Below are 17852 nucleotides of genomic sequence, written 5' to 3'. Positions count from 1 at the left end.
GGTGCGTCCTCAGGTGGCAGACAGAGGGTCCTACAGACATGTGGGCTAGTTCAGACACCCCATAAATGGGCCCACTATCAACATGCAGCCCAATTCCAGGGGACTTAATAGTACTGGGATACCCTTTCTCCAGGAGTCATAAATATGGGGTCCCTAGCTCAGGGCAAAGAGCGAAGACTTCAACGCATATGCAGTGGAGAAGCTGTCTTTCGGTACAGTGTAAATGGTGGAAAAGTCAGCCCTGTACTAGGGTTCAACATGAGTAAAATGTTCCCCATCATCAGTGATGGCAGAGAAGATGGACTTCAGTATGGCAGAGATGATGAAGGCGGCAGCCCACAATCCAGGGTTAAGTGAACATTTCCTGGTGGTGGGCAGCAGCTCCAACAGTATCACATAGTGGCACATGAGGATGGACATCATTAGCGGTACCACAGTGGTCGTGTGAAGGGCAAATGTAATAGCCTGTACGGTTCCTACACGGTGGGGCAGAAAGGGCATGGAAATCCTACTGCGCTATCTTACCAAAAATTCAATACGGCTATGTTTAGCGTTACTAAAGCAATGGCCCTCAGTCTGGGGCACCTCTTTAGTGGGGAGAGGGTAGATTGTGCTAAAAATCCCTCTAAATACAATTAGCGATAAGTTTCAAATTTGCAACAAACGAACAAGAGTAGCCACATGGAATGTGCAAAGTCTATATATGGTTTAAAGCTTGCAAATATTGAAGCAGAAATGCGGCATCTAAAGTTCACGACTTTGAGCCTAATAAGTTAGATGGCCTGTATCAGGGACAGATAAGACTAAACATGGGGTACACTATTGCTATGGTGTTGGTGATCCTGAACATCAATATGGAGTAGCTGTGCTCCTCTCTTCTGACCTGGTGTTAATAATTGATTTCAACCCCCTTGGAGATCGAAGCATGCTTGTTAAACTGCAAATTTCACAACATACCATGAACATTGTCCAGGTTTATGATCCAGCAGGAGATAAAGATGAGTTAGTTAAAGAATTTTATTCCACCCTGGAGAAGGCAATGATCTTTACAAGATAACAGTGGTCCTCAGTGACTTCAATGCATTCTGAGATGGAGGATGACATTGTTAGACAATACAGTCTTGGTGAAGGAAATACGAGAGGAGATCATCTAGTACCGTACAGTTTTGTTCAGAATAACAGCTCTCTGACATCAATACTTTCTTTAAGCTACATGCCTGGAGCCTGTATACATTAGCGTCCCCTGCAGACTGTTAAGGTCATATTGTCAGAAACCAGATATCTAAAATGAAGTATAAAATTTCCACCTACTCAATACTATACATTATAATCTTATAGATTATTTAACATTATGTTTTAAAAAGTACATGTTTCAGCTTAACTGAGCTATCATCAGCACTGGAAAGACATAATAATGAGTGTAACTCATTGAAAAAATATTGCAGGCCTATTTATACAAAAATTGTGTGGGCCTATTTAAATAAAATTTACGAGGATCCCAGACATCTTCTACCACCATGAAGAATAACTTCTAGACATACAAGACAACATATATATTACATCGAGATCATATTTTTGAAACAAAAAGTTTTCATTGGATGGAGCTAACAATTTTTACAAGATTTTAATGTGATTTCAAATTTTACCTGTACTGTCGATAATACATGTTTTATATTAAGTTATCTCACAAAAGACATAGTAGACATATATTTTATGTACATTATTCTAAAAGTCATATCATTATAACATATTTTATTCAATAAATTACACTCATTTTTATGTCTTTTCAGTGCTGCTGATGCCTCAATTAAGGTGAAACATGTACACTTTTAAAATATAATGGGCAATATGGAACTTGAAATATGAATTTAATTACTTGCAAGGCATCAGATAGACTTCATCCTCATCTAACCTGAAAAGGTTTGTGAAAGCGGCTAAAACCTACCCTGGTGCGTATGTTAACAGTGACTACAATTCCGTCATCATGGACTTAAAACTCAATCACTTTTTCAAGATCAGACACTATGAAAAACTCAGGTGCATCGACATAATGAGACTTGACAACCTCAAGGCACAGGTTCAAACAACTTCAAAGCTTGAAGAACAGATGAGTGCAGTAAAAAGCTCAGGAACAGTTGATATTGAATCACAATGGAGTGTCCTAAAGAATGTACTCACTGATACTCAAGAAACAGACATTGGATATTAAAGCAGCCTAAAGAAGCAGCCATGGATGAAAAATGAAACATTAATTAATATTTAATATTCAACACAATGTGTACACATGATTTTAAAAATAAAGAAATTTACTGTCAGTACTAGGTTTCATCTGTCTGCAGTCAAACAGGTGGTATAGTGAACAATATGAGCCACAGATTTCACAAACACAGTCGCTGGATACCTGGTGAAAACCTTTCTTATTACAAATACAGTGATGAAAGCCGTGAGATGCTCCTCTCATATAGAGGTGACATAGCTCAAAACTGGCTGCTTTCCATTCATCATTGTTCATGGCAGAAGTATAAAAGAATTCTGTGTCTATTTCTGCAGTTTTCTGGAGTCGTTCATCCAGGAACCTTTTGGTAGCTGGGGTTGGTGTCAGATTACAGGTTGTCACCAGGTCTTCTATGAAGAAAGATGTTCCTACTAGCTGGTATACAAGTCGATACTGTGAAAAGTTAGAGATGCAGAGTGCTCTTTTTATGTATCTGGCTTTAGTTCTGTCCAAAGTTTTCAGATTTCTGTATGAAAGATTCGGCCATTTTATCTCAATTGTATACAAGTCTACTGGAGCAACTTTCAGCTTGAATAATAAAAGTGCTATTCTTAGTGAAAGGGATTTGAGATTTTGAACCTCCATTGCTGCTTTTATCGCAGCCACTGTTCTATCTTCAACGTGCTTTGTGAAAGTGAATCCAGTCACCCCTAAATATTTGAAAGATTTGACTGTTTCAATTGTTTGGTTTCCGCAAGTAAATATATCCGCTGATGACAGTTTCCTCCACTTTCCAGAACTTCATTACCTTTGTCTTACTCTGGTTTACATGCATGTTATTCTTTTGAGACCATTCCACTAGCCTAGTAAGAGCTTCCTGCAACGAGCTCTTGCTGTTGCTCAGTATAACCGTATCATCTGCATATAAGTATATATTCACATCTCCAGTTACTACCTTTTGTACTACGTCATGTATAATCGTATTAAACAACATGGGGTTCAGGGGGTCACCTTGTAGTATGTCATTTGTTTATATGATGTCTCTTGACTGAAGAAGACCATCACTGATGTTTATTACATTCCCTTCCATGATGTTGATTATTAACTGGAGGACATGATTTTCGGGCCTTAAAGCTGCTTAGAGCTTCTCTATGAGGATGTTATGGTTTACCCCCATCAAACGCCTTTGTGTAGTCTATGAAAACAGTGAAAGCGTGCCCTTTTGGTTTCCTTATTGAATGTCCAATCTCGAGTACACGGTGCACTGCTTGTACTGTATATCTCGCCCATATTGTTCCATTGGCATGATTTCCATCAACCAGCCAAAGATCCTGTTCCTAATTGTATTGGATAGCATCTTAAAGGCTGCACATTCTAGCGCGCAATCCCTCTGTACGAGTTAGGCGAGCTCTGAGGTCCTTTAGCTTTATTTAACACCTTAACCATTGATCTTCTCCAGGCATTAGGGATCATTTGAAGTTCTATACATTTGTTATATAGTGCTGTCCATATGCTGACGGTGTACAATTGGGCCTCCTTGAATACAACTTAAGAAGAAAGACGGAAACTGAAGCACAGGGATAAAGATTAGTATGAAGAGTTTAACAGGACAATATGGAGAAAATTCAGGGAGATAAAAGAACTTTGACTGGTGGAAAGATGTAGAGAAATAGAACATCTCCAGGAGAAACATGATTTGTTCAAACTCCATAAGAAAATCAAGGAATTTGAGAGGAAATATCATAAGTCGTATACAGCTATACTGCGGATGCCAACAGCAGTACAATGGTGGGAGCTGAAGAAAAGCTGAAGTGCTGGAAGGAGTATGTTGAGAATCTATTTAAAGATGTGCGATCAAACAAACCACCCTGTATTTATGAATGCAATGAAGCAAGTCCTGACATAACAAAAGAGGAAGTACTATACATAAGTTCAATCAAGCTACAGAAGAAAGGTAAAGGTGTGAGTCCAGAAAATATACATTCAGAAACTCTCAAACTCATTGCTCAAGGTGATGGTAGAGGCCTGGATCTGCTAACTGCACTATTCAACATAGTATAGAAAGCTAGGAGAATTCCATCTGACTGGTCAACATCAACTTTTGTTACGGTACCTAAAAAAACAGCAAGTGCATCGCATTGTGATGATTATCGCAGATCAGCTTAATTTCCCATGTCTTATAGGCATTCCTATGTATCATTCACACTCGTAACTATGCAAAATACTCAGTTTGGTTTTAGAAACGGACTGGAAACTCGCAAGGCTCTTTACTCTTTGAATGTTTTGACTCAGTGATGCCTGGATATGAAAGTCAACATGTACACATGCTTCACTAACTATCGAAAAGCTTTTGATTCCCAAACTTGACCAGGTTTTTTTTTTTTTTTTTTCCTTTTTTGCAGATGGTATTTTAGCACAATGCATGAATTCACCGAACAATATAACAATGGTTTATTGTTAAATACTTACTGATTATGACAAAAGACACAGTAATCACATCATAATACACATGGTGCTGCATGAACAAACTACTAAACATGTGGTAGCACACCGACACAACAGAAAGCAAAAAAGAATTGCTGCGCGAGATGCTGGCACAATTCACCCTTTCCTACCAAACTCAAATGGGCACACTGGACAGTGGCTCAACCTGTTGAACTTCCTACCATCTAAAATAATGACCTCGGGCACATGCATCGTTTACCACGATATGCAGCATGGCTAATACATCCCTTTATTTAATAAAAAAACCTTTTTATCATACTGTGGTACTTTCACCCTTTTCCACCACTGGTCCTCAATACTGAGGAGCTTTCCAATGGTGAGATAGAAGCCCCAGTCTAGAAAGCCAAGGATAACAGCCGAGAGGATCCGTCGCGCTGACCACGCATCAGCTCATAATCTGTAGATCTTCGGGCTAAGTAGTGGTTGGTTGATAAGCCTAAGACCATTAAGGCTGTAATGCCATGGGATTTAGTATGCTGTTTTGAGGCAATGATTATCAAACATGTACTTCGATGGGCCAGTCACATAGCTTGCATGCAAGTGATATATTCTCTATTGAAGGGTACAGAACATAATCAGAGAGTGCAGCAAAAGTGATACAAGGATGTTCTAAAGTCTAAGATAAAGAAGTACCAAACTGACACTGGCAACTGGGAGGATTTAGCAACTGATTAGCAGATGTGGCAATGTCTTTTCCATAAGAGCCCACAACATTCTGAATAATGGCAACAAAGGTAAGAGTCTGATAAAAGAGATTGCAGATCATAGAAGAAATGACCATCAGGTTCTACAGAATGGGCTTTGGCAGTTTTGATGGACCAGCATTGCAGCAGAACTTGTGGTTAAAAAAAAAAAAAAGGGCTTCATCAGCCATCTAACAACCCATAATGGGTAGCCTTAATGCATTCTGAAGACATCATTACACTCACCAGTGAGTGAGTGCCTATGATGATATCTACACTGAGGAGGTGCTAACATAAGGGCCTAGGAAAATAGGAACATTCCCAGAGAGGAAGCTAGGTGGACCGAGGTGAGGGAGCTTTCCATCTGTAAATCCATTTGTCTTTTATTCACTGACAACATATGTATAACATTATAGCTGAAACACTCTTTAAAGGTAAACCAATAAATTCCTATTGGCCTCTTACGTATAAGACAGAACAGGAGATCTGTTATCCCCAGAAAATATAATAGAGACAAGTAGTTAACATTAAATAAACGAAACGGCCTTCAACTGGCCATAGGCCCCTGGACTACGAACCCGGCCCATCCAAACAGCACAGCACACACAGAAGCACAACTCAAATCCACTTACACACACCCATTCGCGGCCACAAACATTAACCTTTCACTCAATACACACACATACAACATTCACTCACGACTTACGCTCCGATGTTCGCAGCCCAGAAGCCTTGGGTTCGACAGGAACCTCCCAGTAGTTGCTCAAGAGAGCGACAAATAATAAGTGAGAATCTAACGCTGGATCAAACCAGCCACCAAGGCTACGTTTGAGAAGGGAAGGGGAAGGGACAGGAGGGGGAACAACCAATGTAGAAATTCACTCACAGCGCAGGCGCACTTCAAGTGTCTGTTAGAGTCTTGTGAGAGAGCGTAACAGAAGTTTCTCGTAACACAATTTCTTAAATATAAAATGAAAATATTTCTTAAATGAAAATATCTGTGATAACACGTGGCTACCTAGTAAGTCACTGCTTTATATCAGTTGAGAAGCGTATACATTTTTCAGTTGGTAATATAATCCAACACCTCTAGTTTATTTTATGTTATGAGGCAAATTTAGAAGCATTTATAAATTTCTCTGGTTTTAAAATATATATTTAAAAAACAGAACAAAAAAACCACCACTTAATGCAATCTTTCTATAAGTACTGTATTAAACAGGTTGGTCAAAGGAAAATGTCAACGAACAATCTATGACAAGATTAACAACAATTACAAAATATAATAGATATTTTACCTTTACAATCACTCCTGAGGTAAAAATATGAATCAATTCTACCAAACTGATTGCAGATATGTTCTGTAAATATAGGTCTAAAGGAAATATTTGTAATATTAGTTCAACAATTGCTAAATTAACACTTACGTCCATTTGCATGGGATGTCTCGCTTAAAAGTTGAGTTCTTAGTTTCTGTACAAATAATGCCAGGTGCTGCTCTGCATCTCACTGCAATACAAAGAAAAAATATTTAGCGAATGTAGACATTCAACAAAGAATAAAAGGGGTTATAATAAATAATGTGATCAATTCTGAAAGAACTTTCAGACAATAACTTCTGAAAGAAGCATCAGACATAGTGAGAGCCTGACCATGTAAGTCCACAAAATTGTAAATTTGATTTCTCTTTTTTTTTTATTTCTCTGTATTTCCTTGAATTACTTCATCAGAACGAAGAATAACTTAGTACAAATTCTCAAGTACAGTATCGCATATCTGCATAGAGCACTGACTAACTACATACTAGTACAAATAATGTTAAAGTAATTACTGTACATAGCCCTGCTAGTGAAATGCCACTCTTAAGATATTAGTACCATAAAATGGGGTGAATAGGGACAGTTTTTTTGGTTTTTGCTTAGTAACTTTTGAAGGAATTGGTTAACTTTAATGGGGTAATTTTCTCTATTAAAAGGGAACTCGCGTGTTTATATTTTATACACACAGAATATTCTCCTGTAGTTGTAGAACTGTATATATTATTTTAAAGGGCTGTCCCTATTCACCCCAGTGATGGGGTCAATAGGGTCACTCAGTATTTTACATGGATGTACCTACTCTAATCGGTTTTTGGGTTGATTGGAACACAATGTATGTTTCTAAACAGCTTTTAATGTACAATGTATTTATTATGGGTGCAGAATTTACATGTTTGGCACAACAAACAAACAGAAATCTTTACAATTCACTGAAAGTATATCTTCCCCTTCTTACAACCGGTGGCTTCAGAATGTTATCACCTGTGTCTGCTAGAACTCAAACTCATCAGTTACATTTGGGAACAGATAAATACCAGACACTTTCATAGAATGTCTGAGAAATGTTCCTAGGTAATTTCGTCCTGGGTTTATCACTTTCAGTACCTTTCCTACAAAGACCTTTCCCACACCTCGATCATATACAAACTTTACTTTCACCCAGCTTACTTCCCCTATTCCTTGTTCTACAACATGTCAGAATACACTCTACCAATTCCTCCTCAAAATCATGTGATAAAATTGTCTGCCCACCTTTCTTCTTCATAGACACTACGACTCCGTCTGTGTTAGCAATATACCTTTGTCAAGCAGATTTTGAAATGTTGAATTTCTCCGTTGCTGAAAGTATTGACATGCCACTTTTCACTTTCAAAACTACCTTTTCCACTATTTCAGCATCCACAGGTAAATGAGTTTTTGAATGAGGGTCTCTCTTATACTTTTTTCCCATTGTGCCTATTCACCCCATTTTCAAGTTATATGGTACAAGTCTCTAACAAACAAACAAACAAACAAAAAAAATGCACAGCTTAGTCACAGGAATCTTCTAGAAACTTCAGAAGTAGGTCAAAGAATTTCACTGAATGTAATTATAATCCTAACACACCGTTTCAGCCTCTGAAATTAGCTCACCAATTAAAGTTTTCCTGAACCATAAAAATGGTGCCAAAACATCAGCTGGCTTACAGGCTGGCCACCCTGACAAAAATTTGTTTTTGTATAAATCCTTAGACTTTCTGAAAAGATAAAAGAATGAACACTTCAATTTCCCTTAAATGAACAAAATATCTTTAGTTGACATTTTGAAGAATAAATTATTATTTTTACTGTTTTTGCCCCTATTCACCCCATTTTACTGTACCTTTACCAACACCAAATTTACGATTTGGAAAGTAAAATTCCTAAGGACGATTCACTGGAAGTTGTAAAGGAACTCTTATTAAGCCTATAGCTTGAACTGAAAAAGCCATATTCAAAGAAGAATCAGAAGAAAAATACCCCGCCAGGCTCAGTGGCTCAAACGGTTAAGGCGCTGGCCTTCTGACCCCAATTTGGCAGGTATGAATCCTGGCTCAGTCCAGTGGTATTTGAAGGTGCTCAAATACGTCAGCCTCATGTAGGTAGTTTTAGTGGAACGTAAAAGAACTCCTGCGGGACTAAATTCTGGCACCTCAGCATCTCAAAAAACCGTGAAAAGTAGTTAGTGGAACGCACAGCAAAATAACATTAGAAAAACACTTAGCCCCATGCTTCAATCTTACCCTACTAGAGAACAATTCACTTTTTGGTTGATGTAAAGATGGCTTAATAATTTAGCTAACAGTAACACCATAATGGGATGAGATGTCCCACACTTTGAAATACTGTGAGGACTTGCAGCTGTCTATATTGAAGTTCTATCAAAACCTAAAAATTGATATTTTCCTTTTTTTCCCCCTGCTTCACAGCATAGTGATTATTTATTACTGTATTTTTCCCATCATGCTTAATACTAAAAAAGATCCTGACAGAATGCACTGAAAGCAAGCAGTGATAACAAAGAAAGCACAAGAGCAAAGCACATACTAATTTACTAATTAGGAAGAAAACAGTTTTATTTGAATTTTTAAATTTAACTAATGACAATGCACACAAATCATGCATTATATAGAACCAGATAGTTTCAGTCCAACTCTACGATGGCACTCGCACATTTCTTGTAAATCACTGCATGATATCAGTCACTGAGTTCACATAAACATCCGGGTTCTGAGTTGTGGTAAGACTTGGTCTTGCATATTGCGTGATGATAATTGAGTACTGCAAAAGAATTTCTGATGTGGTGAAGCTCTTGGTTTGTGGTGGTCAAAGGTCTCTTTAGCAGATATCTGTATAAATCTGGCCATATCCTTTTTCTAGACATGATATAGGCTTTTGGGCTTATGCCGTGTCAAGAAAGTAAAGTGAAATTCTTTACGTTTTGCAGAGAACTTTGCTCTGCGTCTTCAAAAGAAAATCTCAACTGTTCATGAGAAAGGCTTCTCAAAGAATGAGGTTTGAATTTAGACATTATAATAGAAGTGGAAGTGGTACGTTCATTCGTCACCTGGTGGCTCACCGGATGCGGTACAGCGCTAGCGCTCGAAGCGGAAGCTGACGGAACAATCAGAATTTTTTTTGCTTGTTGCTTTGCGTCGCACCAATACAGACAGGTCCTATGGCGACGATGCGATAGGAAAGGCCTAGGAGTTGGAAGGAAGCAGCCGTGGCCTTAATTAAGGTACAGCCTGGTGTGAAAATGGGAAACCAAGGAAAACCATCTCCAGGGCTGCCGACAGTGGGATTCGAACCCACTATCTCCCAGATGCAAGCTCACAGCCGCGCGCTCCTAACCACATGGCACCATCCGAATCAATCTGAGAGGGAGTCACATGACATAACAGGAGTACACACATATGAAAGTATGACATAGACACAAGCCTGGAATGAAACATCCGGCGATGAGGAATGTACAAATTTGGAAAACACCGAAAATAAAAAACAATAGTGAAGGGACTGGGAAGGGAACTACCTATGTAAATCCTTAATGGCTTGGAACTACATATTACTTAATTGATAGCCAGTGTCCCAGCTCTTTCCCACACTCGACACTACAGGTCCAGGACTATATGGGAAGCTGTGGAAATACGTAGAAATCCTAACAATTTCAACGGGGACACTGGGTATCAATTAAGTAATACGTGATTGCCAGCCATTAATGATTTATGTAGATAGTTCCCTTCCCTGCCCCTTCACTACTGTTATTTCATTTCAGTGTTTTCAAATTCATACGTTCCTCATCGCCAGATGTTTCATTCTAAGTTTGTGTCTATGTCATAGTTTCATATATGTGTACTCCTGTTATGTTATGTGACTCCCTCTCAGACTGATTCTGATGGTCCGTCAACTTCCGCTTCGAATGCTAGCGCTGTACTGTGTCCGGTGAGCCATTTGGTAACAAATGAATGTACCACTTCCACTTCTATTATAACGTCTAAATTCAAACCTCATTCTTTGAGGAGCCTTTCTCGTGAACAGTCAAGATTTTCTTCTGAAGATGCAGAGCAAAGTTCTCTGTTGATAAACTTAACTATAATAGGTATTTTACTTCATCCTGTATTGACTTGTCTAAATCTATTAAAGAAACTATTTAAAATGTTCCTGAAACATGTATGATAGAATAAATAATATTCAATCATTAAAAGTGTATTGACAAGGTGGACCCAAGATAAACTATTTTAAATAGTTTCTTTAATGGCAAAGTTCTCTGCAAAACATAAAGAATTTCACCTTATTTTCTTGACACAGCATAAGCCCATATCATGTCTCTAAGTATGGGCCGTGAAAGCTTCAACGGCAACATATCTCTGTTTTTCTTTCTTCCAGCTGTGCATAGATGGCAGAGCAAATCAAAATATCTCAAATTATTGACTGTATTTATTGCTATGTGCTTTACGTCGTACCGACACAGATAGGTCTTATGGCGACGATGGGATAGGGAAGGCCTAGGAATGGGAAGGAAACAGCCGTTGCCTTAATTAAGGTACAGCCCCAGCATTTGCCTGGTGTGAAAATCGGAAACCATGGAAAACCATCTTCAGGGCTGCCGACAGTGGGATTCAAACCCACTATCTCCCAGATGACTGTATTTATTTTCCTTTACGGAATATTTTATCATTTAAGGCACACCAACCTCCCCTCCTGAAAATCATGTGATCTAGTCTTTTCTCAGTTGATTTAATTTATATCCGCCCACTGGCCCACTGCGTCAACTGCTTTTTGCAGTTCTTTTATCTTACGTGACCCCCACACTAAGTCACCTGCGTCATTGTATATCTATATATCTACACCTCCTCAGCTTCTGCTCTCTACGACCTTGTGAGTGGCTATGTTAAAAATGAGGAGGCTAAAGACATCACATAATTTGTCCGAGTGATGCCCTTTGACATTGTTATGCAGTCTGAGATTCAGTCAATATTTGTTTCCAACATGTTACGTATCAGGACTGCAAACATTTTGTTTCTCTCCATCATCGTTTTCAGTTTGGAGTAGAGAACGTTTGTATCTAAGCTACAAACACAGCATGGAATTTCTCTCTGAAGAAGCTGTAGATTGTTTCTATATCATTTATTGAGGTTTTTGATAGCCTGTGATGTGCTTTTTCCTTTCTTGATACAGAACTGTTCCTCAGGAATTTAGTTGTCTACATCTTCAGTGAGCCTCAAAGTGTTCAGTCTTGTCAGCAGTTTCAGAAAACTTCTCTAGAGTGATCCCCTTATAGGAATTTGGATCATTTAGGTCACCTTACCTTTTATTTAGTATTTTTATTGTCAATGTTTTCTGTGCTGCTGACATCTTGCTTGTATGCAGACAGATTCATCAGGTCTGTAAGAGATGGGCGCAGAAAATGACTCAACGCTTTGAAATAATCATTGTAAATGCTATCAGGGCCTGATGCCTTCCCGTTCTTCAGTTTTGATCATTTGTCTTGAATTTTTTTCATTGTAAATGTTCTATTACTTAAGTAACTGGTCTTGCTGACACAGCATAATAGGCTATTGTGGATCTGTTCTGATATAATATTTTGGAGAAGTGTTCCTCCCAGATGTCCAACTCAATTGTTGGTTTTTTTGGTTTTCCAAGGTTTTAGTGCTATACAGGGTGAAGTGTAATTCGCGCACTCGGGCGTCGCAGCGCGACTCCTCACATGCCAGCAATAAAAAAATGTCTCTCACAAAACTTCGTCCTGCGAGTATATCCGGCAGAAAAAGGACGTTGAAGTGCGGCAATCTGGCAACACTGTAACCACATGTAGAGTAACTACCTCTGTCAGTACATATTAGTCGTGCTGTACAGTTAGTGCAGTGGGTAGAGTTTTTGGTTGGCATGCAGGAGGTATGCAGACAGATTCATCAGGTCTGTAAGAGATGGGAGCAGAAAATGACTCAACGCTTTGAAATAATCATTGTAAATGCTATCAGGGCATTTTTCATTTGCTAATTTCCATCTGACATTACCTACTGTAATACAGTAAGACACCGTTTCTGAGGTCATATGTATCCTACATTTACAACAACATAATAATAATAATAATAATAATAATAATAATAATAATAATAATAATAATAATAATAATAATAATAATAATGCATTGAGATAGGTACTAAACAGCATGCGGTTACCAGACGCAATGTTGAAAGGCAGAATTATAGGGACCGTGGTGATAACACATACAAATTGTAACCGAGTTTGGACATTATTCGCAGAGCACGTTGCTAGGCCTACTGGTAACGTAAGGCCCTAACGAAATGTAATGGACCTGAACGAGGCAAGAATAATAGTTGGTACTAATCTATGGGTCCGCCTCTGTGGTGTAGTGGTTAGCGTGATTAGCTGCCACCCCCGGAGGCCCGGGTTCGATTCCCGGCTCTGCCACGAAATTTGAAAAGTGGTACGAGGGCTGGAACGGGGTCCACTCAGCCTCGGGAGGTCAACTGAGTAGAGGTGGGTTCGATTCCCACCTCAGCCATCCTGGAAGTGGTTTTCCGTGGTTTCCCACTTCTCCTCCAGGCGAATGCCGGGATGGTACCTAACTTAAGGCCACGGCCGCTTCCTTCCCTCTTCCTTGCCTATCCCTTCCAATCTTCCCATCCCTCCACAAGGCCCCTGTTCAGCATAGCAGGTGAGGCAGCCTGGGCGAGGTACTGGTCATACTCCCCAGTTATATCCCCCGACAAAGAGTCTGAAGCTCCAGGACACTGCCCTTGAGGCGGTAGAGGTGGGATCCCTCGCTAAGTCCGAGGGAAACACCGAACCTGGAGGGTAAACAGATGATGATGATGATGATGATGACTAATCTATGGGATCATTGGAGGAGGGTACAAAGAAAACAGGTTTCACATCTAGTAGATGAAGTGGTGCGAATAAATTCACGCCCACGACGTGGAAAGGGCGCCTTTCAAAGCTGACCAATGAAAACGATTGTTCATCCATTTCTAGGATCGTAGTATGTAAGTGCAAATGGTTTCTAGAGGACCCACTGCAATCGCTGTTGACGATTAAGATGCCAGGTACCATACCACCTGGACTACATTTACGAAATAAAAAACATATGCCTCAAACCAGGATCGAACACTCGACCTCCTGCATGCTAACCCAAAACTCTATCCACTGCACCAACTGTACAGTACGACTAACTTCTGCTGACAGAGGTAGTTACCCTACATGTGGTTACAGTGTTGCCAGATTGTTACTTTTCAACGTCGTTTTTCTGCCGGATATACTCGCAAGACGAAATTTTATAAGAGACATTTTTTTATTGCTGGCATGTGAGGAGTCGTGCTGCGACGCCCGAGTGCGCGAATTACGCTTCACCCTGTATAGCTCCATGGCTAAATGGTTAGAGTGCTAGCCTTTGATCACAGGGGCCCCGGGTTCAATTCCCAGCAGGGTCGGGAATTTTAACCATCATTAGGTAAAGGTTGCTTGCCTGGCGTCAAATCAAAAGACCTGCACCTGGCGAGCCGAACATGTCCTCGGACACTCCCAGCACTAAAAGCCGTACACCATTATTATCATTAGTGCTATACCGGTTATGTGGATCATTCTTTTTGCTTCCTCCACCAGCCCATATGTTTCAAGTTCAATGAAGTCATTCCATGCCTTCTTTTAAAGGAGGTCTTGGTAGATTCGATTGTGGCTCAGTCCAGTGGGATTTGAAGGTGCTCAAATATATCACTCTTGAATTGGTAGATTTACTAGCACGTTAAAGAATTCCTACAGGACAAAATTCTGCCACTTCAGTGGCTCCAAAAACCATAAAAGTAGTTAGTGAGCGTAAAATCAATAACATTATTATTATTAAAGGTCTTTATACTTTCTCCTGAGGTGATGATAGGTGATTAAATCTTCTTACCTATCAGTGTCTTTTGCAAAGTGAAGGGCATGTAGGACACATTTCCTTGCTAGATAGCATGTCTGACTGAACCACTTCTGGGATCTGTATCGGATAACTGAGATAGCAGCTGATTTAATTGTCTTTGAGGTCAAAAGTGGCAGAGTCAATGTTGTGTTGTTTTTTAAAAATTTTTACAAGATGCTTTATGTTGCACCGACACAGATAGGTCTTATGGTGATGATGGGACAGGAAGGAGCTAGGAGTGGGAAGGAAGCGGCCGTGGCCTTAATGAGGTATGAAAAATGGGAAACCACGTAAAGCCATCTTAAGGGCTGCAAACAGTGGGGTTCGAACCCACTATCTCCCAAATACTGGGTACTGGGCGCACTTAAGTGACTGCAGCTATCAAGCTCGGGTCCTGTTGTTTTACTTTGTTTTTGAATATTATGAGTTTACCCTTATAATGTGCTAAGAGGCTTTCACCTAACCTCCAGAGCTGAACTAGCCTACATGGGTGTGCTTTCATATTTGAGGACAACATGACCCTTATGGTGAAACTTGCTGTAAGAATGCAAAGTTTCTTTATAGGTGTACTGTCCAATAAGAACATACAGTATGATTTTTAGGTTTCAGACCTGTTCTTTTGTAAAACATGAGGTCAATCGTACTGCCACTGTTATCTGCAAAATGATTGTGTGCTTTCCTGGAGCTGTCTTTGCTACGATATCAATGGTTTGTATAAGATAGATATTCCTCTTACAGGTCTTCTTCTAGGCCCCTGTTTAGTGAGGACCTATTCTGAGTAGCTTACTTGCTTATTTCCTTTAATTCCATGTGGAACATAGGGCCTCGACGAAATTTCTCCAGCTTGTTCTATCTGCCGCCAATGCTTTCACCTCCCTCCATGTCTTGTTAACTCCAGCAATCTCCTTGTCTATGGTTCTCTTCCAGGTAATCCTTGGTCTGCCTTGCCTGCGACTGACTTTTGGATTCCAACTCAATGCCTGCCTTGTGATACTCTCTTGTGGTCTTCTCAGGGTGTGCCCAATCCATCTCCATTTTCTTCTTCCAATTATCTGTTCCTGTATGGGATTTTGTTTGAGATGGTTTTTGGCCACCATATTCTCATAATGTACCTCAAACACTGATTTATAAAAGTCTGTAACCTTGTGGTAATGTCTTTGGTCACTTTCCAGGTCTCACTTCCATACAGTAACACAGATTTAACATTTGAGTTGTATATCCTTAGCTTCGTTTGTATACGAATGTGAGGGGATCTCCATATTGGTCGTAACTGTGCAAAAGCTCCTTTGACTTTATTTATACGACTCACCACATCTCTAAAAGAACCTCCATCCTGGCTTACCATGCTTTCTAAGTAGCAAAATTCCTCTACCCTTTCTATATCCATTCCATCTAGAGTCAAGCTACAATTGTTGCGATGGTTTATGCGCATTTGTTTAGTCTTTTTGTTATTAATCTTTAAGCCTACTTCTTTAGCTTCTATTTTTAAATCATTCAGTTTGATTTCCATGTCCCGAAAACATTCTGCAAGAAGACAGAGTTCATCCGCATAATCCAGTTCTTCCAATCGGTTATTTAATCTCCACTGAATGCCACGCTTTCTATTCGTTGCCTCTCTCAGCATACAATCCAGTGTCATGATAAACAAGATTGATGATAGTAGACATCCTTGTCTTACTCCAGATTTTACAGCAAAAGGTTCAGACAGCTTCCCTTTATGTTCTACTTGACAAATATATCCATCATACATTGCCTGTGTAAGATGGACTATCTTTTGTGGAATTCCATAGCCTTCCACATTTTCTTACGGTTGACAGAGTCAAAGGCCTTTTCAAAATCAATGAAAAGTATATACAGAGATGTCTGATACTCAGCAAATTGTTCAGTGATTAGCCTTAGTGTGTTAATCTGATCCACAGTAGACCGACCTTCTCTGAAACCTGCCTGTTCTTGACGTAGTCTCCTGTCAACGGCTATGCTTATTCTGTTCAGTATGACTCTAGACGTCACTTTTCCCCCATATGAGAGCAACGTTATTCCCCTCCAGTTGTTGCAATCTGAGACGTCACCCTTCTTCAGTATCTTGATGAGGATACCCTTCTTTCACTCCTCAGGAAGGTGTTCTTCGTTCCATATTAGTATTAGAAGTGGCTCCATGATTTCCGCTGTTAAATCTGGATCTACCTTTACGGCTTCTGGGATAATGTTATCTACACCTGGTGCTTTCCCACTCTTCACTTGTTTCATTGCTTGTGCAATCTCTTGTCGTGTTGGTGGTTCTACCGAGATGTCTGGATCCTCCAAAATGGTTTCAACTTCTTCAGTTCTCAATTCCTCACCAAGATTATTGAGTACTTCCATGAAGTGATGTTTCCATCTTTCCAATTGTTCTGTCTCAGGTGTCAAGGCTACTCCGTTTGCATCTCAGACTAGTTTCTGCCCTGAAAAGTTCCTCCTAGAAAGCTTTCTCGTAATGGCATATACTTCGTTGCTGTTGCCGACTCTTGCTGCTTCTTCTGCTTGTGTTGCCAGTTGCTCTGTAAACACTTGTTTATCTCTCCTCAGTTTCTTCTTAACCTCCTTGTTGGCCTCCCTGTATTTTTCCATTGCTACTGCTTTCTGGTTTCTTGTTCTACTGGAGTTGACAAGTGCCTTGCACTCTCTTCGCTTTTGGATTGATTCCAAAGTGTCATCCAATATCCCCTCTTGCCTGCCTGGCTCTCTGTAGCCCACTATCTATTCACATGTGTCATGAAAGAGTTCCTTGACTGTGTTTATTCCGAGTAGAATTCTGGGATTCTTTTTGTTGCTGGTTGTTAAGGTTTTTGTCAGGATAAGGATGTTATGTATATTGAAAGCTCAGCAGGTATTAGATCTAGCACACTCTTTAGTCCCTCCACGTTCCACAGCAAAATGTTAATAGTTGATTCTTGTTCTTGTTTTTTTGGTGTCTCAAAATCATCTCATAATGGCCCCATTAGGCCAGTATTCCAGGACAATAATTTTGTGCAACTTTTGGAGGTGAATACCAACTTGAAACAATTTAAGCGATCCTGTCGTCCATAGTTCTTCACAATTAATGAACTCCATAACATTTAATGTCTTCAGATGACCTCAATCCTTTCCAGAATTGCACTCTGATGAAGTCTACCTATGTAAATCCATGTTTCGTGAGATGTCACTAGCAGTTT

The 17852-nt window shown here is 39.7% G+C and overlaps 1 protein-coding gene across 1 annotated transcript in view; it reads right to left on the bottom strand.

Moving 5' to 3' along the window:
• bisc (biscotti) overlaps positions 1-17852 on the bottom strand; it is a 44666-nt gene that overhangs the window by 25933 nt on the left and 881 nt on the right. Inside the window, exon 2 of the mRNA XM_067148461.2 lies at positions 6831-6912. Coding sequence (XP_067004562.1) covers positions 6831-6912 — 82 coding nt within the window. The remainder of the gene's footprint in view (positions 1-6830; positions 6913-17852) is intronic.

This window comes from Anabrus simplex, chromosome 5 (assembly GCF_040414725.1).
Source record: "Anabrus simplex isolate iqAnaSimp1 chromosome 5, ASM4041472v1, whole genome shotgun sequence".
Classification (NCBI taxonomy): domain Eukaryota; kingdom Metazoa; phylum Arthropoda; class Insecta; order Orthoptera; family Tettigoniidae; genus Anabrus; species Anabrus simplex.
The sequence above is the reverse complement of the archived record's forward strand: the minus strand, read 5'-3'. Positions and strand labels throughout refer to the sequence as shown.